Genomic DNA, 27,925 nt, shown 5'->3' with positions numbered 1-27,925 from the left:
GAATCGAAAAATCGACGACTTTTATACGATGCAGCGCACAACAGTTTGCAAATGTAGGATCGATTCGGCTTCCGTGCGAACGAATTAGGGTGAAAGTAGAACGAGCGACTGTTCTGTACGTCGTGAAACAGAGTGCGAAATTCGAAGGTATTCACGTATATTCGCGCAACATCGTCGCACGACCATCGTTATTTCACAAATATATATTTCGAGATACACTGTAACGATCAACATGTACGAATGCTCGACAGCACTTTGAGGAACCTAATTACAAGTTGTATCGAAATGGCTCGAATGTTTTGAGAAAATATTACCAAATACGGGCTTTATCGATGTAATTGCATTCCTTAAATTTTCTACTGCGTGTATCTATATACACAGCTGCGTAATCGACTCGTTCTTTCCATCTTCGGGCCTGCGAATAGTATCGCGATAGTAGTCGCAACCGTTTCAGTCTGCAGGCCTTTCCGGCGTGTCCTTTTGCTAGCTGACTGGTTGTCTGGCTGGCTGGTGGTACACCGACGTGCCATTTCGCACACGTATACATGGTCGGGAAAGATAGGCGCGAAGGTTCGGCGTAGCACGTCCATCGCTCGGTTGTCTATCCGATGCTGCTGCCTCGAGAACTTGGGCTGGAGCTCGAGTTCGAGCTCAGTCACGTGGTTCCTCGAACGCGAAGGATGTTTGTGGGATCGCGGAGTCAGTTAGCAGCGGATCGTTCAGCGAGTAACCGAGAGAAACGGAGCATAGAACGCGCTACCGCGGTGGACCACTAGTCGATCCAAAGAGGGGAAAGGGGTCAAGAGACATAGGATAGAGGCGATAGCGGATCGAGGATACCAGGGACCGAGTTTCTTCAACCGAGTCCTCGTCGGTCTAACCTAACGTGCCGCTTCGCCTCGTATCGCCTCGCCTCGCCTCGCCTCGCCTCACCTCGCCTCGCCTTACCTCGCCTCACCTCGCCTCACCGCACCTCACCGCACCTCACCGCACCTCGCCTCGCCTCACCTCGCCTCGCCTCACCTCGCCTCGCCTAGCCTCACTGTACCGCACCTCACCACACCGTACCTCACCTCGCCTCACCTCACCACAGCTTACCTCACCTCACCTCACCTCACCTCACCTTACCTCACCTCACCTCACCTCACCTCACCTCACCTCACCTCACCGTACCTCACCTCACCGCACCGCAGTTCCTCTCACTTCGTCTCACCTCGTCTTACCTTGCCACGACTCGCCACAACTCGCCTCAACTCGCATCAACTCGACTCGCTTCACATCGCGGCAACGTTTCGCGCTTGTTTCGCGTTTGAATGATCCAGCGTCTTTGAAAATGTCGCGCGTTCCTCGAATCGAACCTGGTGATTTCTCGTGAAACCGCGAGTCACGGAGACGATCGTACGCGCGACGATCGAGTAATTATTTTTTATCTGCGTTGGTGCTTCTCAAAGGAACAACTCATGTGTACGAGTACTGGAAGGAGGTGGAACAGAACGAAGACCGAAGGTGGATGAGAGATAACTCACAGAGGATAAATAGTAAAACCGGAGTGAAAGAGAAACTACGTGGTTGAACGTCGCACTGCATTGGCGTACTGTGCTGGAATCGCGCCGACGTTGATCGCCTAGCGAACGTCAAAATCTATGGAACATAAAGCACGCAACGAACGACGTTCGACGAACGATCTCGTCGCTTAATTTCGAACGTCGATTTACCATCGATAACGGCAATAACACGACTCCGGATAACTGTCGGTCAGTCGTCGCCCATCGAAACGAAGTGTTTCGAATGTGACATAATCGACCGGTAGAGACTTATTGTCGGAATAAACCGAGATGGAACGAATGTAGAAACAGAGATAACCGAGATTGTCGTTATCGGAAACGACCTCGATTACGGTGTGTATCGGATAAAACAGAAGCATGTTCGTGGTACGGTGAGACGACGGTAGCCGCTCGTAGAGAAGGGCCGTTGCGGTGGAAGAGATCGCAGATAAAATGCACTTGGCAGCGACGCAGAGACCTCACCCACCACCGGTACCACCACGGCCGAGTCGGCAGGTGGTCGCCGAAGCCCTTAAAAGATCACCAAGGCCACCCTGTCCGACCAGGCAGGCCCCACCACCGCCCAACACGAAACCGTGGAGATCCGATCGAGACCGATCGAACAATCGGCAACAGGTGGTGAGTCCGGCCGCTGGTCGCACGGTCGTTTACGAGTCGATCAAAGACTCGATTCCGAAAGAAACCGGCAGCGAAGGCGGTGATCACGACGATCCGGTTCGGCACGTCGTCGACAAGGGTCCCGGCGATGGCGGCAACGGCGGTGAACCCGTTGCCCGAGTCTCGAGTGAAAGGCGCGTGGACGAGGACGACCGCCGTGGAAATCCGCGGGAAAGGCGGGTCCGTACACCCGTCGTCGGACAGGAATATCAGGGAAATTCCAGTGAATGGAACGCCGTCACCGGTGACGTCGTTTCTTCGCCTACATCGCGTCGGAAAGAAGATGCTTCGATTTCGTGTCGAGAGTATTCCAGTGTCTTCGAACGCGTGACCCTCGACGAACGTTTTTTCAACGGTGTGACCAGCGCTGTGAGATCACCGGTGAACGAGGAGAACGGTAAACAGTGTATCGATGGACCAACACGGGACAACGCGACATCCGAGTCGGCGATTTCTCGGACGACGGAATCGTCCGATCACGGCGACGTCGTCGCCAAACCTCCGTCGGTGGTCGAGTCGCGCGTATCTCTGAACGATGTTCTACGTTGTCAGGATACGCCGTGCGACACGTCGGAGTCGACGATTGGAAAATCGAAATCGAGCAGCATCTCGGAGAGAAGCGAATGTTCGGAGAGAAGGCCGATACCGACTCAACGATCGTGTCTCGTAAAATATCGCGACTCGACGACGAAGAAAAGCTCCGAGACTCAGTCCGCGGAAGGTTCGAACGCAAACGGTCAACCTTCGGTTTCGAACGTTGACCGTGCTACGGTGGTTCTTATCGACGAACTGAACCGTAAAGCTACGACATCGAACGATAATTCCGACAAGCAGAACGATCGCGGTGAGCGTGTCGTCGACCACGACGATCACCGCGACGATCGCCACGACGGGGACAGAGCCAACGAAAATGATAACGACAACGACAACATTCATCGGCAGGATTGGCTAGAGGCCGGTATCCGCTATTCATCCACGCAGATTAGACTGTCTGGCGAAGACGGGGACGTCGTCGATGGAACGCGAATCAACGGATATAATCGTTGTGAAAACGAGAAATTCAGCAATTTGAACGTTCCGAGGTAGTTTAACGCGAATGAGATCGCATCGATGTAACTTTAGAGTTAGAAAAAGTCGCTGGAACGGTGCACGTGTCGTTAACGCGTTCGTACATCTCGCGATCTTCATATCCACTGTAAAACACATACGTGGAGCCCGATTCGTTCGAATATAACGATGCAGTGATTCGATAGGCGATTTTCTCGACTCGCAAGATACGCTTTCTGCCATAATTTTAATCGCGTGACAAAACACTCGACGGAAAAGAACGAGTAAAGTAAGATGCCGGATGTACTGTTCGTAGTTTCTTTTTCCTCGCGTAATATCAGAGTATCGTCCCGTTTCTAATTTTCCTTACCTGCTAACCTACTTCGTCGCCGTTCGTGCGAAACAGTGGCGTTCAAACGAACAACCGAATACCGTATCAAGGTCCGTGCAGTCGAACGAACGTTTTGCCACAGCTAAAGGTCGTCGATGGAATCGCGATCTCGTGTTTCGTCGAGTAAACTTTCGCGATTTCTAGCTACGACCGATCGTTTTGAATAAACTGTGCGGATAGATAACGGAGTGTGTCTCCTCCGATGTTCCATTCGATTCTTTTCTTTTCGTTGATCGAATGAAATTCTCGTTCTTTTCCAGCATACAAGAAAGGATCGCCATGTCTTCCCTGCAAGGTCTACCACCGTTACCGAGAAGTCTCAGTGGATTCAATTTGAGCGGTGGACGAAGCGAGGGTTGCGAGCCACCTCCGCCGCCCACCAGATCTTCCAGTAAAACACAAAGAGGCGGTAAAACTTCGATCCAATCGTCGTCCAGGCCATCGCCACCTGCTCGACAGCTTACCACGTTGGATACGCAGCTGGCCATACTCAGGAGAGAAATGGTGGTTATTGAAAACTTCGTAGCATCGGATCCTTACACCTGTTCATTGTCTAGCGCCAGATCATTGTTTGCCGGTAGATAGGAAGTGTTTATTAGAAAAAGACAACAGAAAGGGTACTGATCGAATAAAGATATAATCGCGAGAGGATGCTGGTTCGAATAGGCGGTGTTAATCATGCGTTTCTGTCAAGATTATAGATTAACGAGTCACGAGGAAAATTCCACGGATTTACGAGTCACGACGCAAGGTTTCTATAAATGGTGGAAGGTCGGAATAATGAAAACGTCACTCATCGCGTGTTAGCGGAATGTCAAGCTTTGTAACTAAGATGAAAACCAGACGTTTTTCAAGCATAATCAGCCTTTCTATCACCTCGTACATGTCGCGTTAAACGGAGTCGTTCCGATCGGATCCGTTACCTCGAGGCCTTATTACGCGTGTATGCCACATAGTAAAACACGGTGAATATGTATTCAAAGCGTGGGCTTTTCTCTCGAGAAACTAACGCGTTCTTTGTGTCATCCGTTGCGTCGAGGATAAGCTTTTCTTCCTCTTTCCCTCTTCCTTTGAATCAGGTCGACAGAAAGCTATTTTACTAGCAAGATAGTCTATGTCCGTCTGTCTATATCGCGTCTAGTCCAATTTTCGATCTACGATGTACGATGAATATCGCGGTCGCCGTCCAAAAGATAGTTCGCTCGAAAGTCGGGCTAATAGTTTAATAGTTAATCCACACACGGAGGGAACTGGCACAGCCGCTCCCACGCTGCATTCCCTCAGGCGTGACTCCCCTCTTCGCCTCCTTTTTTCTGGCCGCTCTCTTTCACCTTCGTTCCTTTCTACCTCTACTCTCGTTCTTCCCTCCTTTCTTGTTCCTTCGTTCTTGGTCAACACCTCTCATTCCCATTCTCATTTTGCGTCTGCTACCCAATTCCCTCTTCCTTCATTCCCACGGCAGGTACCACGAGAGTCGCCACTCTCTTGGGAGTACATCGCATCAGTTAGTAAATTTGGAATTCCACCGCTTGGCAACCGCATGCCAAAAGCGAATGCGTCTCGTTGGATCAAACACTTTGTGACGTTTCTTTCTTAAGTAGTAAACAATAGCGCTATAACTGACGGATAACGATTAAATCCATTTATACTTATATAACGTTTTACAGTTTGGCCTTCGACAACTGGATCTCTCTTTGCTCGCTCAACTTTGGTCCCTGAACGAATCCATACAAGAATTTCGACAACTGTTGCAAGAACAAGAAGATAGAGCGCCATCTCCTTCGCCCAGCAGCGAAGAAGGGGACGACACCTCTTACGGAACTCACCCTCCACCTCCACCGAGAAGACCGGCTCCTGGTGTACACCTGCATAGACCACCCAGGCCACCCAGACCGGCCAGGCCTCCACCTAGCGACGAATCGCCATCTAGCGAAGAATACGGAGCTGTTTGACGCGTACAACTTCACGCTATACTTGTGTCAAATCGTCTCCTCCAACTACTTGATCATAAGTTTTGACGCGTTATAAGAGATAAAAGGTCTTGTTTAAAGAATTGGTAGAAGGTGACTCGGCGATTCGACGTCGATCGATACGGTTGCTTCTACCTGTACAAGTCCGAACGATGTTATCTAAGAATACAATCTAATGCATCGTTATAAAAAACTTGTTGATGCTCGAAGGTACCTGTAACGTTACATTTCATTACGGAGACATCGGAAATTCTACTATTCCATAGCGTTTCTTGCAATTGCAATCGCTCAGTGGCGATAGATCGTTGCGGAATTGCGCAGCGTGCGAATTGTACGGCGAAATGGCTATTTAAATACGCATGTACCATTCTTTAATTCGCAAAACTGTGAATGTCAATCCAAAAAAACAACGATCCTCTTTCTCTTTGTATATATATACATACATATATGTATATATACATATTGAATATGTATATATCATATGTATATATATAGAGAGAGATATACACTTACATATATTTCTTAGATAAGGAAAAATTTTATTATCCTCAATAAGAACTATTTTAATTCGATACGCTCTTTTTCTCTATTTGTGATAGCAGTCGAAGGGGCCTTTGATTACTTGATAACTACGATAGACATTCGTTTGCGCTAATCGAGATTTATCCACGATTATTGGTTGGAAGATATTTAGAAACGATCCGAGTCTACGGCACGATGAAACGGCTAGTGAGATCCAAAGAACCGCATTCGGAAGTTCTTGTCTCTTCCATGTTTCTCCACTATTACGTCCATTACAGTTTTCTTTCTTGTTAAAATGAACGGACAAACGCACCGATAAGCCAGACGATAAGAATCTTCGAATTACGATACGACTTATAAAGATTTATGTACATTAATTCGAGTATGTAAAATAAAGGGAAGAATAGATGATACGGAAAATATAATTAGTAAGTTTAATATAACGTGAAAAAATGCAGTGTGATTTACGAGGTTTCTTCGTTTTTCGTTATTTGCTTCCATTTCTACTATCGTGTGTATCAGTGGTTTGTAAGTCGAAATTTCAATCGTAGATGGCGCTCTTTTTTCGGTATTTGCTTCCATTTCTACTCTCGTACGTACCAGTGGTTTATAAGTTGAAACCCTAATCGTAGATGGCGCTCGTGTTTCGATATTTGCTTCCATTTTTACTCTCGTACGTATCAGTGGTTTATAAGTCGAAACTAATCGTAGGTGGCGCTGTCTACTCGAAAGTTGTAAGTTTTAACCTGACCGTAGCTGTAAGGTTATGTGTTCATTGCTTCGTGCGATAGTGAAAGATTATTTCGGACAATGGCCAACGATCACGGAAACGACGAAAGAGGTAAAAAACGAAAGAAGAAACGATCTCAAATTCAGATGGCAAAAAAGTTGGCACGGCAACGAAATCATGGGTCCGACGTAGACTCCGAGACTTACCAGTACATGGTGCATATCCTGGAGTTAATGAAAGGCGATTTCTCTACCACCGAAGAAAAATTGATATTTGTGAATAACGTGTACGAACAAACTCTTGGTCGAGAAGTCGAATATGCCCGGAATCAGGTTGGTTCCAGGATACTGGACTCGCTTTTAAAGTACGCGAGGTTAGAAACGATTGAGAGGTTAGTCGCTGCTTTCAAATCTACTTTACGACCTCTCAGTAGCGACACGTTCGCTAGCCATGTTTTGCAAAAGATCATAGTAGTTTGCGCCGATAGAGGAAACAAAACGACGATTTCGGGATCGTGCATCAAACGAGATGCAGATATCAATATAGAGGTTAAAGATTCGGAAATAGAATCTTACAACGGCATCGTGTTGAAACTAAGCAAATATTTTATCAACAATATAGAGGAGTTTGTATTCGATACGTATGCTAATCATGTTTTGAGAACTGTCATAGAATGTCTCGGCGGGCTGATTGACAAGTCTGACAGTAGTAGCGATAAAAAAAAGGTGATATTTGGCGAAAGACGATCGGTCATACAAGAGTACAAAGACTTATTATTCGAAACGTGCAACAGATTATACAGGTGGCCCCGGTTTCTAGAATTTGGTCAAGACGAACTTACATCTGGATTATTGCAAAGCGTCTTATATTCTTTGAACGGTACGTTTCCGGAATTGATGGAAACGTACATTAAAAAAATTACGACAGAATGTTTCAAGCCTGGAAAGGAGGAGCAGGAACCATCCAACATTTTTCACGCAGAAAGTTCGACCAGATTGCTGGAGGCTTGCTTATCGGTAGCCAGTCCCAAATCTTTGTATACGATTTACGAAGAATATTTTTCAGGTAATTTGAAACGGCTATCGTCGATGCGGAGCACAAATTTCAGCGTACAGCGATTATTCGATCACTGTACCGCTAAGGAACATTTCGAACGATTATTCGAAGAAATTCACACGCATTTCACCGAACTCCTCGACACGGGTCATACCGGTGTTTTGGTTAGCGTGGCGAATGCATGTTTGAGACTGCAAACGAAACAAGGTGCGTTTGTAACTGATCTGTTGAAAGTTCTAGGGTGTGAAACAAACGAGAGACAGCATCGAATCGTGGCGTGTGTAGTTAGCCTAAGAACGTTCGAACATTGGGAAAATTCAGAAGGGAAAAAGGAAAACGATTTGAAACGTTCGATCAGCTTACACGGAAGTTTGATCGTACAGGACATTCTTAGGTTTAACAAACCCATAAAAATGGTTAATTCATTGTTGGAAACAGACGTGGAGGAACTAACGCAAATATTTGAAGATCCGAAAGGCAGCCGCATCGTAGACGCTTTTATGGACAGCAAATACATCGGCGAGAAAAGCAGGGAGAAGCTTGCGAAGAAATTGAAAGGATACTGGGCGCAATTAGCTCGCAGTACACACGGTTCCAGAAGCTTGGACAGAATATGGGAATGGGCGCGTATAAATCAGAGAACATTGATCGTGGAAGAGTTAGCAGCAGTCGGAGAATCTTTACGTTCGACCAAATCCGGACAAATCATGTCTAACAAACTAAACGTTTCGCTATTTACGAGAAACAAGAAAGATTGGATGGAAGCGTTAGGAAAGGAAGAAAAGACCAGATCCCTTTTTGTAGATATAATTGGGAATACGGCGAAAAAAGGGAAATAACGTTTTTCTATGAAATTGTCGCGACACTCGACAACAAATACCGCCACTCGACACTAACTTCGACCGGACGACGGTAGCGCTGTGGTTAGCGTCTTAGGTTACGAACGTTCGAGACCCGGGATCGGACCCCGCAGCGCCCTTAGTCCTATTTTTCTTCCACGCATCTAAATTAGAAGAAAAAATGGCGCAGTACCCCAGCAACAGCGACATCTACAGCCAGCAACTACAAGTATCACGGGCAACACTTTTTACACCTCAAAATCTTGTTGTTTATATTAATGAAATGCCTCCGTGTGTAAAAAAAAAAGAAAAATGTAAAGAATATAAACGCAGAAGAGAATAACGATGCCAGTGTTCGTTCTTTAAGCGTTATGACACAGAATAATCATGTATTTTCTTAATTTGTAAATACAATCTATAGAATCCATCATACATCCCTGCAACTTAATACAGCTAGAAAAACATACAACGATTCGTAGTCTAGATTTGAGCAAAGTCCTCTCCTAACGCGCGCACGACTGATAAACTCGTTTCATCTGCCGACTCGACAATGACTAGACTCGTAAACGTATACATGCGTTTATACACTGTTACGCGTATAAAATAAAACATCGTATTAATCTATCAATTGACTAGGAGAAAGATCGATAGCGCACTACTTTACGCGGTACATCGACTTCGGTAAAAGAAGAGGAAAATTGAATGTATTACGCCACGTTTCGTGTTACTTATATTACGGCTCTAAGACGAATGAAACAATAACGATCGTGGAACAACAACGGAAAATTATCCTAAACTTATTTCGATGAAACACGCGAAATATCCCCGCGTCAAAGGTAATCGTTTCTTCGTGCTACATGTTCGTAGAGACCTAGAGAGCGTATAACGTGTCGTCATTTTCTTTGTTATCATCTTTTGGTATTTCATCTTCTTGTTTCTTTGGTAGCGTAAAATCACGTAGTATCATAAAAATTACGTTTATGGGATCGTTTGCTGTTTGGGCGGCATTATTTCGTTTGTCTTTCAATTTTTATTCGTACCTTCGCCGTACGAATTATCGAAATATAGCAAGAATCGGCACTATTCTTATATTTGATATTTGCAATATTTAAAACGATCGTTTATTCGAACCATCTACGATCCGAAATATACATATATACACTTTGTATTATTTATCTCTACTTTGTCGCTCCGATCAAATAGCAATACAACAAACCGTTACACGTACTATCCTAGAGAAGAAATTCGACCAACGGTTACACCTACGATCATAGAGAGGAAAAATTTCCGTTTTATCCGCATCGCGTACTGTTCCCGTAACTTTGCATCTGTAGATACTGAAGGAATTGCTTTAACCATTTAGCTTGACGATGTTACCGACGAATGAATTTCGGAAAATATACGCAACTTTGCCTCGTAGAAGTATGCAACGGTGGTAGTAGTGTAGTAGAACAAAAACGCAACCGAGTGGCATATAGCCTGTACCAAGTACTAAACCAGTAGAAATGGGAAAGAGGCAGCGAAGATGTATGATTCGACATAGAGGAAGGAGCGTATGTATCGCGAGCGCGCGGTGTCTGGCGGTACTAACGCTGCGTTAACATTAACGCGAATCGTATTGGACCGGTCTAGTGAATCGTCGGAATCGATAATAGTTGCTGTCGTAACGTCACTTTCCTTTGGTCGCGCCGCTGGCCGGTATCGGTGCTGCGACGTTCGCCTCGTTCACGCTAGCGATTCTTGGCGGACTGCGAGACGCGGATCTTCGAGGTTCGCGAGGCGGAGGATTGTTACACGTCGCGTGGTGACCTCCGGCCTCCCAGTCTCGATGTTGACAAAAGGAGCCACAGTATCGCGCTATTCCGCAGCCACCGCACGTTTCCAACGCTGGTCTGCCACAGTTCCAACAACTCTGAAAACCGATTTGACGGTGCGAGCAAACGGTAGGATCGGCATCGCGATGACGAAACGTCACATATACTCACGGATCCCGAGACGGTTTGCAATTGCGTCGCTGCTTCCTTCTCGTCTTCGTTGATCGACGGAATCGAGTTGGAAACGGAATTGGTCGGTGTGGTGGCAACGGTCCTAGCGTTCGCATCGACCGCTCCATGGTTACCATGTACTCGAAGGTACGATCCTTGGCGAAGGCCGCCGCCGTGGTTTCTCTGAGACAACGGAACATCCAGCATTCGATGAACTCGTAGGCGTTCGTTCGCTCTAGACTCGGCTACCGCCACTCTCACGGCGCGCTGTACCTCGGCCATCACGGCCCTCTTCACGGCCTCTTCTAAAAAGACGAGCGAGAACGGCTGGATATTTCGCGTGTTCCATCGAAACGCGTTCGACAAATAGATTACATTCGGACGAAGAAAGAGAAAGAAAATACCAACCGTCTTTCCTCTTCACTTCCGCCACCTTATCCTCGATCGCTCTGATCGTCTGAGCCACGATCTCGCCGGATAATCGTTTCAAGCTACCCTCGCGATCGCCCGTCGAAGATTCTACCTGTGAACCGTTGGTCGATGACGGATTGTTACCGGCAACGGTGGTACCGGTACTGCCGCCATTCTGAGCCGGTACAGTGCTCGTGGCAGCTAAGGGAGGCGCCGGCGTCGACGCTGCGAAACATCCACGAGTCTGTAGTATGGCCAAAGCTTTCTTCGTCTTTTCCACCATACCGAGGATACAGTTCAACATCATATGAATGTTCTTCCATTCGTCGTCCAGGCTTCCGTTTTGCGTTTGCACGTGACTTATTTGTTGTTGCTGCTGCTGCTGCTGCTGCTGTTGTCGAGCCAGGTGATGAGGGCCGGAGAACGCGTTCATCTGACTAATTTGTACGGAACTGGTCGGTATCGAGTTAGAACCGTCACCCTGGCCATGACCATGAGCGTGGCCGTGACTCTGACCGTGACCGTGAGCGTGACCGTGACCGTGACCGTGAGCATGACGATGTCCGAGACCTTGAATCGATCCACTCGACGAATGAAGCGGATGATACCAGCAATAAGGGGAGGAACCGTCGCCGGACGGTTGCTGTTGCGGTTGCGGCGGATGATGATGACTCCATGGATTCGTCAGTCTCTTTCCATAGACCGGAACGTCCTCGAGGAGAGCGCCACCGTTCTCGTAATACCTGCGATATTTCGATCAGCGATAAACGAAGTCGCGAACGCGACAACGAACGGAAAGAGGACGAACGAGGAGGAGACGATCGTTCCCAGAATCGTACGCCGTTGCGTGGTCGCGTACAGCTCGGAGGCGGAATGGAATCGTGAAAGCGGTGATGCGGAGCAAAGGGAGAATGTAGGCTGCATTGGTAGAACGTTGATAGGTAGAGGTACTCGAGGCAAGTTTGCCGGTAGTCGAAGGGTAGGGAGTAGGACGGCCGGGGTGTTCGAGAAAGGTGGTGCCCCGATGATATATGGAAACGTCAGGAGCAGACATATCGAGAGGAGGCCAGGCTGGCTGCGCCAACGCGCACGTCGCGTTTTGTCGCCTTTGGATTCGCGTCGCGTCGGCGCCCGTTTCTCCAGCCAGGCGAACACATCCTATTCCGACGGGAAATACCTAAACGTCCTTTATATACGAACGATCGATCGATTCTAGATCACGGTCGACCGCGATCGTCTATTTGCCGAAACATCGGAGCGTTGGCATCGCGCGGACGCGTGAAATCCTTCAGCGATCGATCGTTCGACCGCCGAGGGGATTCGATAAGCGAACCATCGTTTCTCTATTGGTTTGCCAAACATGACTGAGAAATGCAGGCTCCTGGCCAAGATTTTACCGAAACCAGCCGTGCCACGCATCGCCGCTTTTGCGGCTTGGCAAACGTACTACGTACGCGCGCAGGTGCGTCGCGTTCGTTACTCCGTGAATTATCGTTATAGACGAGCAAAGATTTCGCGCGGTCGTGTTCGACCGCGAGCAATTTACGCGTGGCGATTTATACGTTGCCGATACGTTCGCAACGCGATCGCCGTTGCGCGGTTATCGCGCGAGCAAATCGATGGAAAAACGAATGAGACAGATCGCGCCGAAAACGATCGGTAACGCGACCCTAAACTTACGGTGTGTCGGAGGCGCGTCGCTTCGGTGCGTGCGATGTGCCGCTGGAATAATGATGGAAACCGGGCGTAGCGTTGTTCGTGTGCTGAATGGCGCCAATACCAGGGTTCGAATTGGATCTGATGCCGTAATGAGCAGGGCACTGGTTGCCGCCGTTTCCACTCGCAGCTCCGTTACCGGCGTACTCCCCGAAGATCTCGACGTGGTCCGACGCAGTCACCAAACCGACAGCCTCCAGAACCGCCGCCTCGTTCGATCGCAAAAACTGCGCGCAACTCTGTGGAAAAGAGAAGCAAACGCGTATTTGATCGTTATCCGTTTTACGAATGCCGCCGACTCGAGGTGACGGTTGAGCGATCGATCGACTCGATTTCCTCGTACTCCGCTCGAAGGAGGAAAAGAAACATCGATCGGCCACGATTCTTCGATATTTCCGAAGGCTGACGACTTTCGTACAAAGTTGGCAACTCGTTAGCCTCCTTTGAGCCGCGTACTCGTCAACCTAGGATTTATCGCTTCCAATATCATATCGGAGTTCTTCTCCGTCGGCAGGTTTCTTGCTTTCGCGACTCTCAATTAACGCGATCGACGATCGGTAAAGTTACGCGTGTAACAGCACGTTGGATCGAATATCTGCGGCTGTTCGCTTGCCGTACGAACGTAATACACAGAAGGAAAGGAACGAACGGAAAGGAAGGGTGACGGCTGGCGAAGGAATTAATCGTCGTTACCCCTCGTTCGATATTTTACCGCTAGCTGCCTCGAGAAATGTAAATCCTTCTTATTAATTTGCAATTCGTTACCACGCTACGACTCGCTCGTCCGTGTTCCTCGGTACACATTTTCCATCCTTTTGTCTTTCGCTGATCTCTCTTCTCTTTTCCTCTCTTCTCACCTCCGGATTCGCCCGGTCGTCTTCCATTTTATTTTCGCCGTCTCGAGAGACAAGTACCAGCTGGGAACGGTAACGCGGTCGAAAATCTCTCTTCCGTTCATTTTTCCCACTGAACTTTATTCTTCGTCCTAATTCAGTCGGAATACGAATTCCAATTTGCTACGAATCGACTCGGGCTTACGTTCTTTCGCTTTGCGTAAATTTCGATCGTCGTTGCAATCGTCGAACGCATCGTAGTTTACGGCAGCGTTTGTTTCAACGTTTCTCACGTTGGCCACGGTTTTCGACTTTTTAATTCGTTAAGAAGGGAAAAACGAATGGAAAACACAGAGAGAGAGAGAAACAGGAAGCGAACAAACGACGTCGCTCGACGAATCCCGTTTTTCGTTAAGACGCAGACTTCTCGCGTTCGTCTTTATATCTTCGATTCGGTCGTCTATCTTTCCGTGAAACAGGCTGGCGCGCCTCACCCACGAGTCGCGAAGTAGCCTGGGAAATTAAAACAGGTCGACAGCCGGTCAGCCCGAGTTCTGTTGATTTTACCCGCTACTCCCGAACGCGTTTGCTCTCCTCCGCCTTCGTTGTGGAAAATTCAGCGACTGTGTGCGTGACATAACTCTAACCTATATCGGAGCACGGCTAGTCGACGGTAACCTTCGAGCCGATAGAAATTTGGATCGGGAGGAAAAAATAAGGAAAATTTCTTTCCGCGCAGAGTTTTTCGCCAGCCGAGTACAAATCCAGCGGAACTCACTTGGTTGGTTGCTCTGGCAGCGTTGCTCAAATCTCTCTGCAAGGATGGCAATTGTTGCTTCAGATGCGGTAGGACGAAACCTTTCAGGGAATAGTTGGTCGCTTCCTGGAGGGCCGAGTGAAATTCCTCCGCGGTCATAGTGCCGCTCTACAAAGAAAAAAAAGTCGTCCGTATAGTCGGCTAATTGTCGGAAACAAGAGGCGAGGCGAACTTTACGTTTGTCACGTGCCACGATGTTTTACGATGTAGCACGGGTAGCAGGTGTCGCGTTTGTGGAACGCACGCGAGCTTCATACGCGCCCGATCGCGTTATACGTATTCGAGATATTTGCCAGAGTTTGAACGAGCTCGAGACACGTCGTATCGTTTCGACGACCATGGCATTGTTAGAGCGATTTTCGTTCGTTCCTCTTATCAGAAGCGTTAGAATTTAATCTCGGAATTAAGATTAATAATTTGTGGAAGACACGATGTTTCTGTTGAAACGATATTACGTGATATTTATTAAACAATTGTTACAGGAAATATAGGTGAGTGTCATGAAACGTAGACAGTTGGCTGGTCATTCTCAGACTGACCGACTTGGTGACCCATGGCCCTTGAAAAGGCTTCGAACCCCACTCTCTATGCAGTAACGAGCGTAACCCGTGTAGATGTCTGTGTGGCGTCACACGTGCCACGGAACCTTCTAGTAGCTTCCCGACGTGCCCGATGTCCTTACGCTTCTTCCGCCGAATTCTCGAAAGAGCATGCACGCGCTACGTCTCACGAACGCGCGCTAGCGAGGATATCGTTGGGCAACGAAGGGAAGAATCCGTTCGATCGATCGCCTCGTCTGTATGCGATTAATATCGTTGTATTGCAACGAGAAGAAAAGAGAAAAAAAAAGGAAATGCGGGAAAAAGAAGAAGGAAAGAGAAGCGATTGTCTAGTTTCATTTGACGAGAACGCGTTGCGCGTTGTTCGTCGTCGCTCGGGTCAACTCGCGTGTTACGTTCCCTTCGAGGCAACTTCGCGCATGCTACGACCGACTGGCAGGAAACACGCGCAGCCACGGATCGCGCTAGCTAAATTCGCAAGGTTGGCATGGACGATGGGAAACCAAAGAAGCGAGGAGAAGAAAACGTGTGACGGATTTACCAGAAGCGCCAACACCAGGGTAAGCACAGTGTCGCCGGTGTCAGGAGAGATGCCCGTAGCGAATTTCACGACGGTACCGAGCACGCTCTTGAGCTCACCGTGACCGGCGAAAACACCGGCGATGCATCTGTTGCCGGTGCTAGTAGCAGCGGTGGTGGTGCTGTTGCTGCCGTTGCCGTTCGACGGTGCAGGTACATCGCTTTGCTCTTCCGTCCTGCAGTTGGCCACGGATCCGTTGGCGCTTGCACCGCTGCTAACCACGCTGCCACTGCCACCGCCGGTACCGCTGCTTCCAGCGGATCCAGCCGCGTCCTCCGATTCGGGTTTGAGGTAGTGCGAGGGTAAAGGACTACCGCTGTCGGAGGACGCCGAGCAAACAACGATCGTTGTTCCTTTGTGATCTGTCCGAGACGCGCCGTTGCTCTGTTTCGGTTGTCCGATGGCCGGTACCGCGGTTGAGATCTTTTGATGATGAGAGCAGGGCGAATGAACTTCCGGTTGAGCATCTTCTCGCGAGACCTTGTCCCTGGCTGCCGAGGACACTGAAACAAAATATTCGTTGGTTCGTTCGCCGCGCTGGACGGAGACGGGATTCGCGCAAGGAGATCGTCAAAGGGAAAAGCTACGATTTGTTTCGTTAAAGTGGGGAGAGAGAGAGAGAGAGAGAGAGAGAGAGAGAGAAAGAGAACGTTTAACGCGGCAAAGGGACGGGGCGCCCGCAAACGTCCTTTGTGCTCGGTACATCCGGGGAACCGTCAACCACGGACCACGTGAAACGGGCAGGCGAATCGGCCACTCGTTTACAAACGCGTTGATAGGCGCACACACTCGCATCGGTGCGAGGCACAGATGCGCGTCAACCGTGTGCTCTGTGCGTGGGAGCAGCGGATAACATGCAATTACGGGCCGTGTCATCCACCTTGCCTTGTTCCCATTCCGTGTACCGCGCGTTATCTCGCGGAATGCCTCCGGCTTCGTGGTATGCGTGGCAAAGCCCGGCGTTCCAATACGTATGCCAATACCGAAAAGTTATACGACGAACGATCTCGCGTCTTGTCGTTTCGTGGCCCTGTCGTATCATCGTCTCGCGTGTCTAGCGCCAGAAATCGTCCGATCACGCAACCCTGACTACGCTTAATCGACGAAACGATATCCCTTGCCTTTCGTTTCTTCGCCTACCTTCTCCCTTCGCTGTTCGGCGCTCCGTCTCGCTAACGCGCATCTACGCCTCCGTCAGCGTGCAAACGCGAATCGACGCTAGGCGCGACGAACCGTGTAAAACAGAGGGAAAGGGTCAAACGAAAGAAGGTCGCCGCCGCTACCGTGTCACTGCCACCTGACGTCGGTAGCCAACAGCTAATTACCTGTATCCGAACTCGGGCTAAACTACCTAGAACGCACCTTACGGTCGTCGTGCGACGGCATCGATCGCAAATCCAGTTCGTAATATCGCCCCGCCCAACGACCCCCGATCGAAATTCTTCCTACGTTCGTCGTTCCCGAGGCGCTGAAAACGCGCAAAGGGGACAAGGAACTGGGAAAGAAAAGCCGAATAGCGCGTGCATATTACGAAAAAATCCGCAAGAGAAACTAGAGCAACGAGAAGATTCGTGGACGACGATTCGTAGCCGTGAATTATTGGAAACTCTCGCGCGAAGCGGTTATCGACAGAGATCGGTTAGTTGGGAGAGAAAAGCGTTCCAAGAAACGCGTATCTCGCGGTAGCAGCGGTGACGGCGGCGGCGGCGGCGACAGCTTCGGCAGCACCTGGAGCACACGGGAGAAGCAGCGTGGAGGCGGTTCGTTGTCTTCGTAGACGACCGTTGCACGAGTACCAAGGGAGATCGATAAAGCGCACGTGCTCCACTCGGCTGAGAGTCCCTGGGTGGAAGTAAGTACGCTGGGACTCAGCTGTCGCCTCCTAATTGCCGGGACAATGCAACAGATGGCTTTGATCGCAATCCCTTCCTAGCCGCACCCCATGCTCCCCTATTCGCCTCTCCTCCCTTCTCCTTCTCCCTTTCTTCTCTCTGCACCGCCGTCTCTTTCCACTCGTTTTTCCGTCTTTTTTCTCGGCCTGTCTCTGCCGATTTTCCGAATGCTCGTTCTCTCTTCGCCGTATCGTAAGCAACGAGGTGGTTACCCGCTATAAGGTACGAATACGACGCGTCGTCCTACGGATCCAGCGAAATCCGATTTACTAACGCGAAGTTTAACGCGTTCGCGTTCGATTCGTATCCCGGAGGAAAGTTTCACGGGGAATCGCGTGTGTTACGTCGGCTGAAAAGAAAGATAGATGCGTTCTGTACGCCGTAAGCATATCCGGAAGAAGAAGGTGCGAGGAAGGGAACGAGCGCGCGACTACGAGCCGTGGTACGGGTGACTACGAGCCGTGGTACGGGCGACTATCGCAAAATACCTCGAACGGCAGCGTCGGGGATGCCGACGGTGTACCGGATATGATATCAGCCTCGAGCAGAATCCCGCTGGAAGCGTTGGACGTGCCTTATCGCGTCTGGACCAGGCAGTCAGCCGGTTCCACCAACAGACCTAACCAACACACCGAGGCCGACCAACCAACCACCCGGCCTCGCTGACTGTTCGCAGGAGTTTCCGCGTCGACCGTTCTACGATCACGCACACACGTTTCCGTTGGCTTACGGTGCACGTGCTCCACTTTGCGCCATCTTTTCTTTTTCTCGTTTTCTGCCCCCCTCCCTCCCCCCTCTCCTTCCGTACTACCATGCTCTTCCACGAGTAAACGCGGTCGCGCTTACGTCAAACTTACCGAACAGATTTCGGAGGAAATCTGGCACGCGTGTCCCCGATCATCCGACCAGACGTCGCACGCGTGTTCCACGAACTTGGCAGAATCGAAAAAACGATCGACTACGAATACGAGACAGGAGGATGGAACCCTGTTCGGACGAACGGACCGTGACGGGCCTTTGACGAGAGAAGCGGCGCGACCTTTTTTCCCCCAGCCCCGTTCCCAAAGTAGCTGCGGGCTCCAGTAGCCCGTCTGCCAGATAACCTGTTCGGTCTGAACGTACGATTCGAACGAGAGCACGGTCGCGGACTAGATATACGGGTACCCCTATGCAATATCCCGAACTAACGTTCGATGCGCCCACAGCTAACCAGACCGAACGTTTTCGCGCGCCAACGCTCGAAACACGCGCGGATGTATTCCTCTTTCTCCACTTTCCTTTCTCTTACTCTTTTTCTTTCTCTTTTTCTCTCTCTCTCTCTCTCTCTCTCTCTCTCTCTCTCTCTCGGACATCCATCGTGGCCGTCCGTCTGGCGTACGAGGCGGCCGAGTGGTTAGAGCGCGTCTTTTGCTCACGGACCATCGCCACGGACTCGATCGGTCGAACGAAGAAAATAGAAAACAACGCACCCTTGATCTTGGTCTTGAGGTCGAGATCGACGGGAAAGGGATCGGCGTTGACCAGGACGGAAGACGCTGGCGCCGATAGATGACAAACCACGCCGGTAGATTGGTGCAGCGCAGAGGTGGCCGCTGGTGACGATACGTTCGGTACGGTGGTCGGTGGAGTGGTAGCGACGCTGGCAACTACGCCGCCGGTACCGTTGACGATCGTGCTGGAGTTGGGCGGCGTTACGATGCTCGCGACGGTTGCCAGCGACGTCGACGTTGTCGCCGTCGTGGTCGTCGTCGTCGTTGTCGTCGTCGTCATGCTCGTCGTAGTGGTGGTCGTCGTCGTGGTCGTTGTCTTGGTGGTCGCGGTCGTTGTCGTCGTTGGCGTCGTCATCGTTGTCGTCGCTGTCGTGGTCGCCGACGACGCTTCCGACGATTGTTGATAACCGAAGTATTCCTTGGCCTCTTCCTTCACCTTGTGCAGCGGAGTACTGGTAGTTGCCATTCCATCCTCCACCTTCATGCTCTCGTCACCCGACTTCTTGCCTGTTCAACATGCGATCCATTGATTCGCTATTTTTTCGACGAGCGCGCATACGCGTTTATTCTTACCGAAAAGCGGAAAAACAGCCGCGAGCTATCTAAGGCTAGATAGGCTCGGTCGGCGCGTGGAACGCGTTCGACAAAGCCGTGCGGAGATCGGAGAAGGAACCAAGCCGAAGATACAGGCGGGCGATCGCGCGTCCCACCGCGATTCGTATTTGATCGATTCGATTTCGCGATTACCTCGACGCGCCGTGTCGCATCGCGCCGTGCCTCGACGGTCGCATATTTCGCGTACGTGCTCAGCAACTAGCAGCCGACCACGCATACCGATGACCGATTTTAATGGAAGCGGCAGTTTTACAAACCAGCCGGGATCTATCGCGATTCGGCGATTCGACGACTCGCTCTGAATATCCAAATAATTGAACGTTGCAGAGCGGCGAACCGAATAAATAACGGCCGTTAAACGCGCGATTAAACGGAGAATACAGGGACGATCGCCGTCAGGCGTTTCCGTTTCTCGAAACGAAACTCGTCCGCGTAAATTCCTACAACATCGTTTCCGATCGTCGAGGGGAAAAAGGGAAGCCTATAGTCGCGATGTTTCGCGATTCGGAAAGTGGAACGTCGAAATGGAACCTGGAGCGTGGGTAACCGTAGACGCGGGACTGCCTTCGGGGTGGCACATGGTCTCGTTATTAACGCGAAATGCAAAGAGGAAACGAACGACGAAAGCGGCCGAGCGGTCGGTCGATGCCGCTTTTCTCCACGCGAATCGTAAAAACGATAACGAGCCCCCGATCGCGATCATCGGCCGAATTGCCGAATAAATTAACGGCATCGTCGATCGCCCGGAGCAAACTGCTTCCACGGCATAGAATTTCATTGAAATTAACACGGCGACGCCGGCGATCGACCTACGCGGCGCTTTAACGTCCGGGCAAAGTTTTCCAGCGTTGCAGAAAAGTAATTATCCGGATTAATTTCCACGTTGACCGTAACGAGGGACGCGCGGCGAGGTGGGATACCGGCGAGGATACCGGAGGTGGGAGCGGTTTGCGAGTCGCGCGTACCGCTCTACGGCAACGCGATGCCGCGTACGATTGCATATCGTTGGAAACGATATCGGTGCGTCGATCGGTTCACGAACGATATTCATTGGTGGATCGCGCGCGCGCAATCCTACGAACGCGATGGTCGAACGCGCCTCGCTGGAAAGCGCGTAACACGCTCAACCTGTCGACCGGCCTTTATCGCGACAGATGGCTCGGATAATTTTAATCGCCGTCACGGCCCATCTCTCCTTCTGTTGTTACAGATGTCTGCAATTTACGCGACCCGGTTGTCGCAAGTCGCAAGTGTTTCCACGTATATACGTATCGCTGGTCGACTCTGTCGAGAGCGATTAGCTCGGAAAATCCAGGCCCAGTATTCGTAGCTGGCCCTTTCGATCTATCGAATATCGCGAGTCGACGCGGGTGGAATCGATCGGCGTTTCGGAAAAGCGAGAGAAAAGAGAGGAAGAGGGAAGAGAGGAGGAAGAGGGGCCGGGGGTAGATGCGCGGCCGCGGCAATTCGTTAAGACGCTTAGTTAAGCAAACAAGAGCGCAGAGTCGGTGGGAAACGATATACGTGCCATGGCAGAAAATCCAAGGCTCTACCGCCGGTAATTGCGCGCAGCTGTGTTGTGCGCACGGGGATACGAACGCGAGCTCACGTACGCTTTTTTTCCCCGATCGAACCGCGCCGCGTCGAAGGATTCTCGTTCGCGCGACCCTTTGCCGCCGAACGTTTTCCCCGCTACGCTTTCCCTGCAGAGAGCAACGAGCATCGAACGAGCGAAGGGCGCGTAAGTCCTTCCGCGAGATAGCTGAGAAGACAACGCCGACGACAAAGAGTAGGTTTGGATCGATCGCGAACGCGTTTCAAAGGAAACGACTTCGCCATCGCGGCAGACTGCGCTTGTGTTTATACATATGTCCTGCACATGGTACGGTGCTCGTCGGAGAGGAGATGGCGCACGCCCGCGCGGCCGGATAGGAACGCAATTTCCAATATTAGAACGGGCAACCAAGAGGAAGCTGCCAGGCAACCGGACCAGATGTCTGCCGTACTGAAAGACCGCGTCGCGTACGTTTGGCTTCCTTTCATTACAAAAATGTCACGCACAGCCATCGTGTGTCTTCTTGCTCGCACCGGCCTTTGACGGAGGCGCTTTCCCCCACTCTTCCGCCCGCCTCCTTCACCCTCTTGTTCGACCTCTGTGCGCGTCATCGCGTAACGAAGAATCGCCGCGGAGCACACGATCGAACGGCATACCTTTGTCGAAGGCAAATCTCGAGCGGACGTTGCCGAAGCGCGACTATCACTTTTCCCACCGCAAAACGCTCGTTTCGCCGCTGGCAAGAACCTCGGCCGGGGCAACCAGTTGCGAAGCTCGAACTCGTTCGCGTTACGAAGATGTCACGAGCAGACAAAGGTCGCGTTCAGCTCGGCATTTGACGTTTCGCTCGTTGCGCTCGCCCACCTATCCGGCTTCACGGTCGGCTCTTCGCCCGGGGAAAGCCACGAGAAATTGCGGTGTACCGAAAAAAGTGCGCGTGCAGCGAATTACGCGTTTACCAAACGTATCCCCCTTCCCTAACCCGTTCGGTATCTCTGTTATTTCAGCAGGATTTCTTCTTTCGCAAGACTTTTTATTATCATCGTCGACACATTGTTGCGCGCTTAATCGATTTGCCCGCGTTTTCCTGCCGCATCTCGCCGAGAAAAACTTCGTCCAACGACAAGCGTGCAAACCGGCCATCGTTGCGAACACCTACCACTCGCCGCGCTGTAAAAATCGTCGATTTTCTTCGAAGCGTCCAATTTGTCCACGATGGCTGACCAGGTCCGTTGATCGGCACAGGATACGCCAGGTTTACCAGGTAGCGCGGAGAGAAAGCGCGGCTAGGGTCGAGCGGCCAAAGAGCAAAAGAAAACGAGAGAACAAGGCTGGCAGGGAAAGGAAAAAGAAGGAGAGAGAGAGGGAGAGAGAAGGCGCGCAAGATTAATAATATAGGAAAGCCAAAGCTATGCCACCCTCCGACGAGCTTTCCTCTGCCTCACTTCTGTTACCAACAGTTAATCGATATAATACTTGAGATGAGAGTATAGCGGGCCAACGCTAGCGCGTGTCTCGTGCTGCTACGTATGGACGCACACGCGACTGAATTTGCGTCCACGAGCACGACCGATCGCGTTTCCGTGTTCGCCGCTTCCCGTTATCCACAAACGTCCATTGCGTGTTAATCGGATTCGCCGAGTACGCCAAGTCGATGGCTCTTCCCCGATCGATCGATCGATCGATCCGGTTCACAGTGCAACGTGCACGCCACGCGTTAAGCTACCAACGTTTCGCGATCCGATTCTCCGATTCTGCGTCGTGAATCGATTTCTTTCGAAAACTCGGAATTGTCGCTACAGGAACGACAGCGGAAATTTATATGGAAAAGTTGCGTCGTTTCATTCGCTTCGAACGCAACTGGCTGCAACTTTTCTCGTTCTAATGTTTACGACCTCTGGAAGAATTTAAAGCGTCGCCAATCGAAAATCGGAAGAATTTAGTCGTCTGCCGAGGTGCCGGGTTCGAGCTCGAGCAACGGGTGTGCGCGAATATCGCGTATCGTTTGATCGACGGCGAAATGGTTAATGGTCGATGGTTAATCGCGAGCAGGTACGCCATCGATTATTGACAAATATCGTGCGAAACGATGCACCTGGCGCTTTTCCTACTTCGGTTTTCTACTCACTGGTAGCCTATCCATTTCGTTTCTCGAAAAACGACCGAGTTTCCTCGAGCATCGGTTCGGCTGGTTGCCTTCCGCCGTTCCTCTCTTCCTTTCGTTCGACACACACGTGCGCGCACGAGACTTTCGTCCGTTTACTTCGACGAGAACGGCCTTACGACGGTCGTGTTTCATTTTACTCGTATTCCGGACAGTTTCGTCGTTCTTCTCTTTTTTCCATTGGACCGCGTTGCTTTGCCGTCGATGCGAAACGCAAAGTAGTTGGGTTTTTAAATAGATTCGAACTCGTCGAACACCGTCGAGCATTTGAAATTTACTCGTCTCAAAGCTACTAGAATCGAGAAGATCCGCCTACCTCTTTCGATCACCGATCGAGGGCTTTCGGTCCTGTCAGCCTGACGATCAACCTTCGGGAAATCCAAAAGGGCTGCAGCGCGAAACGGACCGCGCGATTTCTCGATCGTCGACGTCACCGTCGGTCACCGGCGACACCGATCTAGCGAAATCGTCGCGATCGGCGCGTGACCACCACAACCACGCGTTTCATCGCGTCCACCGTTTCCCTTTGCAAACGATCGCGAACGATCGAACGACGACAGCAGCGGTAGAACCGCGAGGCGCGAACAGAAGGTGAAGAGCGGAGACAACGAGGAAATTTCGCGGGCGAGAAACAGAGCGTGCGCGATAGGAAGGAACGCGAAGCACGGACGGCTGTCGCCAGCCGACTGAACGTCTCGTCGCGCCGGAGAACTGGAAGAACGGCGCCGACCGGAGGTGGACGAGGAAGAGAGGTGGTGGCTTGCAATCTCTACCACGCAACCTCTACTCTCGCTCCGTGGCTGCACCGGCAATTCTGCCATCCACCGTCCTCTGGACCATCGAAACAATCGGCCAGGAACAGGCGGGAACCGAGAGATACGCGACACTCGCTACGATCTTCTCGGTTTTCCATTGAAATTTGCATCGACTGGATCGTAACGGATCCAAGAACTCGCCACCACGCCCGATGGCCGGTGATCGCAAAACTAAATTCAAGGTAGACGTACTTACGCGTTTGAAAGCTGCGCGAGCGAACCGCGGTAATACGGCCGGTATATATATGCACGCGTGGTTATCGTAAACGGGCTAGTTTGCTCTTGACGCGTCGATATATTCTCGCGAAGAAAGTCTCTGCGGTTGAAACTGAGAAATAGCTCGCCATCCTCTCGTCTTCCTTTCCTCTTATTCTCGCGACGATCTTCGTACGTTGCGCCGTATCTCTCCGATCGACCAATTTTTTCGGTCTCGCGCGACTCGCGTACCACGTGACCGAACCAGAAAACATCGCCGGTAAAAAGGTATAATCGGAAGAAAGAAGAGAGAGAAAACGAAGGATCGCCCTAAGTATCGATTCTGCTTCTATCGATTTCGAACGCGTACACGTGTACATCGATCGGACATTCGATATCGTGATCGATCGACTCTTCGTTTAGAACGTGACAACAACGCACGCGAACGCTTCAAACTTGTAAGTATCGTGCACGCAATCGAAATCCGTGACCATGGCCACGCTTCTCTATACTCCGGACCAACGCCAACTATCTATACGCGTATGCGCGCTAGATAGAATATCTCTCTATCCCTGTCCCTGCCCCTGCTTATCGGCACGAATTCATGCGCGACCACACCAACACACGCGCGCCGCTCTACCGGCCTATTATACGTATTATTAGCACTCCGTCACGGTCCTGTCATCGGCATGTACGCTCCTCTACGTGCGCGCGTCATCGCGCCGAAATTCCTGAATAACCTCCACACCGTTTTCCGTACCTCTATCTTCCGTCAATTTTCAACGGGCCCCGTTTCCCACTTTTCCTTCCGTATCGAACAAAGATCGTCGCCTCGAATCCGTACGACGTAACAACGAGTCATCCCTCCAATCGTAAGAAATCAGAGTCGCATATATCGTTTCTCGATGCTTACTGGCTCGCGATTATTCGCAGAGAAATGATGAGCACGACTGTTAGTGGAAGAAAGAATCGCGTCGTGCCCGATAATCGGACGTGTTATTGCTATTCGCGCGCGATTGAATTGCGTTAGGATTTCGACGCAAAGTTCGATACGTCGGACGAGTAATCGTAAGTTTCAGCGGCGGCTGATGCCGTCATTCGCAGGCAAACGAATCTTGCGTTTTACACGCCGATTGGAACGTACCGATGCGCGCACTCGTAATTTACGACTTATCGGCTCTGATCCGAGTAATTTTCGCGCTTGTGAAAATTATACCGACGTAGCTCGTGTTCGTCCAACGAATTTCCTCTCCTCGCCCTCTCTCGCTCTTTCTCTCTCTCTCTCTCTCTCTCTCTCTCTCTCTTCGTTTATCCCTACCCACCACCTCCCCTTCCCTCTTTTCGCTATCTCACTCACTCTCCCTTCCACCATACCGTGGAAGTGACGCACAAAATCGCGCTGCCGGCACGGGCTGGCTTGTACCGAGATGTCGATACCACGAAGAGCGGATGTCAATAGCACGAAGTCACTCCTTTCGCGAGAGAGAAACCGCGTCAGCCGATTTTACAGCATTTTCGCGGTACTGTGTAGAAAAACGCACAACCGTATTGTTGCTCGATCGACGATCCCCCGATCGGAATATGCGTTCGCGTAGCTATCCGCGAAAATCGATCGCGCCACGAATCCAACTTGCGGGATGAAAGGGCCAACTTTTTAACGAAAACTTTTCCAAACCTTAGTTTTCTAAGCTTCTGGAAACTCGTGTCCGCTAGAAGCTGCACGCCGCGCCGCTCGTTCGCCGGATCGACCCTCTTGGAAACGTTCGATCCGGACCACTGTTTCTGACACCCTTCATCGAGTTAACGGGTATGCCTCGGTCGTGCTTTTCTATTACTTTGCGCCGCTCAAAAACGGATTCCGCTGTGTCCGTGACGCAGAATTATCAAGATCAAGTACAGTCTTGACGACAAAGCGTTGCACCACGAGTGCTGGTGCATGCAAACTATCGCGACACCGAAATTTCCATGTCTCTCGCACTTTACGACTCTTTCCATGCCGTGCCGCTCTCAACAGATTCAAAGAGGCTCCTTCTCCGAATAATTACACGACTAGCTTCGTTGTGTCTCGCGTTCACAAAGAACGCGTATTGTATTACGCTACGTATACTTGCTATACAGTCTGGCTGCTATACAGTGTGGCCGCGGTAAAAACGAGAGCGACTATCGAACGAAACAGGTGAGCCGGATAAAATTAAACAGCTGTTTCCTCGTTTTACCGAGCCATCAGCAGCTTAGCTTCTTCTTCCTGGGCTCGCGTCCCTCTTCCATCTGGATATATCACGTATCTTCTATTCGTTTGCTTATGGTTTGTCCGACTGAATCATCGTGAAGCTCTTGAAATTCTCTCGCGTGAAATCGATTAAATCAATCGATTCGTTGTTTTAAAATGTGCCTACGATCATGTCGTTTAAACCTTTTCTATGTGTCTTTCATTCTATATCTTACGATACATCTTTACCGTAGTAAAATATTCATTTGAGTGTTGTTTCGAGTATCGAATTGTTATTTGTTCATACAATGTAAGAAGTTGAATCGAGCATCGCGTAGTGAAAAATTGTGCTCGGAAAATTTATCATCTTATTTTAAAATGCCGAAACGTCCTCGAAAATGGAATAGAGCGAGAGAGAAGACGAGAGAAAGAGAAATTGAGAAACGGATAGAAAACAGCTGAGACGCAGCTGGTTTCTGGCATCGCGACGGCTGGCGTCTTCCGCGCGAAGAACGTCGCGCCTGCCTTCTGTATATACGTGCATATGTGTGACGTGTGTGTATAGTACAAACCATCCATGGTAGAAAGCAGAATCGAAATCGCTCCTCAAAAAACATATTTAGAGGAGAAACAATAAACGATTTTGAAAAGTTTTACAATTCGTGTCAGAAATACGAATGAGAAAAATATAGAAAGAACATTTATGTAAAAGGCAGAGGAATGTTTACATTAAAAAATTAACATAGATGAATTGATTCCGTTAATAAATTTCACTTCAAAAAATGGCCTGTTTTAACGTATATTCTTTCAATGGCCCGTACCTCTAATGGACTCGTTGCTTGTCATGGTCCTCATCGGCACCTGTTATGTATAAGTAGAAACACCGTCCTAACTATTCGAGTGTCGATATTTGATACGACGTATTGTGCGCGATAATTTGCAACTGCTGTGTAAACTGGCTTCGTCTATTAATCCTAACGATATTCGCGCGCGAGACGTCCAGCCAGACTTTCTTGTTCACATCTTTACCGACATCTCTGAGCTTTAACGAAAACTACGAGTCACCGGTAAAGTCGATGCCGTTCGAACATATTTCCGATTATTTCGTTTCGTTAGAAAATATACCACTCTCCTCGCAATCTATCCTATAACACGCATTGTACTTACCGCTACGAAATGATCGACTCTTCTACAGTGTACAAATAATACTTTATTATTTCGTCGACACTGACAAAATTCACAGATTTGCAATTTACAAATATGTATACGGTTGCGCGTACATCTACTTTTGTACGTTGTGTATAATCGAAA

At 50.0% G+C, this 27,925-nt stretch overlaps 3 protein-coding genes and 1 long non-coding RNA gene across 9 annotated transcripts; 3 read left to right on the top strand and 1 right to left on the bottom strand.

Moving 5' to 3' along the window:
- Positions 1 to 4: 4 nt before the first annotated feature.
- LOC117206680 lies at positions 5 to 6,029 on the top strand. 2 transcript variants are annotated; one of them, XM_033446229.1, is made up of 4 exons: positions 5 to 147; positions 1,452 to 3,304; positions 3,921 to 4,164; positions 5,328 to 6,029. In XM_033446229.1, the coding sequence occupies exons 2-4, from the start codon at positions 1,998 to 2,000 to the stop codon at positions 5,610 to 5,612; spliced, it is 1,836 nt and encodes a 611-aa protein (XP_033302120.1). In that variant the 5' UTR covers positions 5 to 147; positions 1,452 to 1,997; the 3' UTR covers positions 5,613 to 6,029. The 2 variants fall into 2 exon arrangements, with proteins under 2 accessions (XP_033302120.1, XP_033302113.1); XM_033446222.1 differs by lacking the exon at positions 5 to 147 and adding an exon at positions 552 to 870.
- LOC117206728 lies at positions 4,171 to 4,636 on the top strand. The gene is made up of 2 exons (XR_004487430.1): positions 4,171 to 4,277; positions 4,355 to 4,636. It is a non-coding gene; the product is annotated as an uncharacterized LOC117206728 (long non-coding RNA).
- An 837-nt stretch (positions 6,030 to 6,866) lies between the features above and the next one.
- LOC117206690 (nucleolar protein 9) lies at positions 6,867 to 9,209 on the top strand. The gene has a single exon (XM_033446242.1). It carries the CDS (start codon positions 6,963 to 6,965, stop codon positions 8,775 to 8,777), a length of 1,815 nt encoding a protein of 604 aa, XP_033302133.1. The 5' UTR covers positions 6,867 to 6,962; the 3' UTR covers positions 8,778 to 9,209.
- LOC117206660 (protein CBFA2T1-like) lies at positions 9,139 to 27,916 on the bottom strand. Of its 5 annotated transcripts, none has more exons than XM_033446172.1 (8): positions 27,436 to 27,916; positions 19,041 to 19,568; positions 15,641 to 16,182; positions 14,501 to 14,647; positions 12,854 to 13,128; positions 11,171 to 11,916; positions 10,763 to 11,067; positions 9,139 to 10,689 (listed from the first exon to the last, which is right to left on the bottom strand). In XM_033446172.1, the coding sequence occupies exons 1-8, from the start codon at positions 27,467 to 27,469 to the stop codon at positions 10,447 to 10,449; spliced, it is 2,820 nt and encodes a 939-aa protein (XP_033302063.1). In that variant the 5' UTR covers positions 27,470 to 27,916; the 3' UTR covers positions 9,139 to 10,446. The 5 variants fall into 5 exon arrangements, with proteins under 5 accessions (XP_033302063.1, XP_033302089.1, XP_033302100.1 ...); XM_033446198.1 differs by lacking the exon at positions 27,436 to 27,916 and adding an exon at positions 26,081 to 26,425; XM_033446209.1 differs by lacking the exon at positions 27,436 to 27,916 and adding an exon at positions 25,550 to 25,572.
- Positions 27,917 to 27,925: the final 9 nt, after the last annotated feature.

The sequence above is a fragment of the Bombus bifarius genome, unplaced genomic scaffold (assembly GCF_011952205.1).
Source record: "Bombus bifarius isolate JDL3187 unplaced genomic scaffold, Bbif_JDL3187 scf7180000007966, whole genome shotgun sequence".
Taxonomy (NCBI): Eukaryota; Metazoa; Arthropoda; class Insecta; order Hymenoptera; family Apidae; genus Bombus; species Bombus bifarius.
The sequence above is the reverse complement of the archived record's forward strand: the minus strand, read 5'-3'. Positions and strand labels throughout refer to the sequence as shown.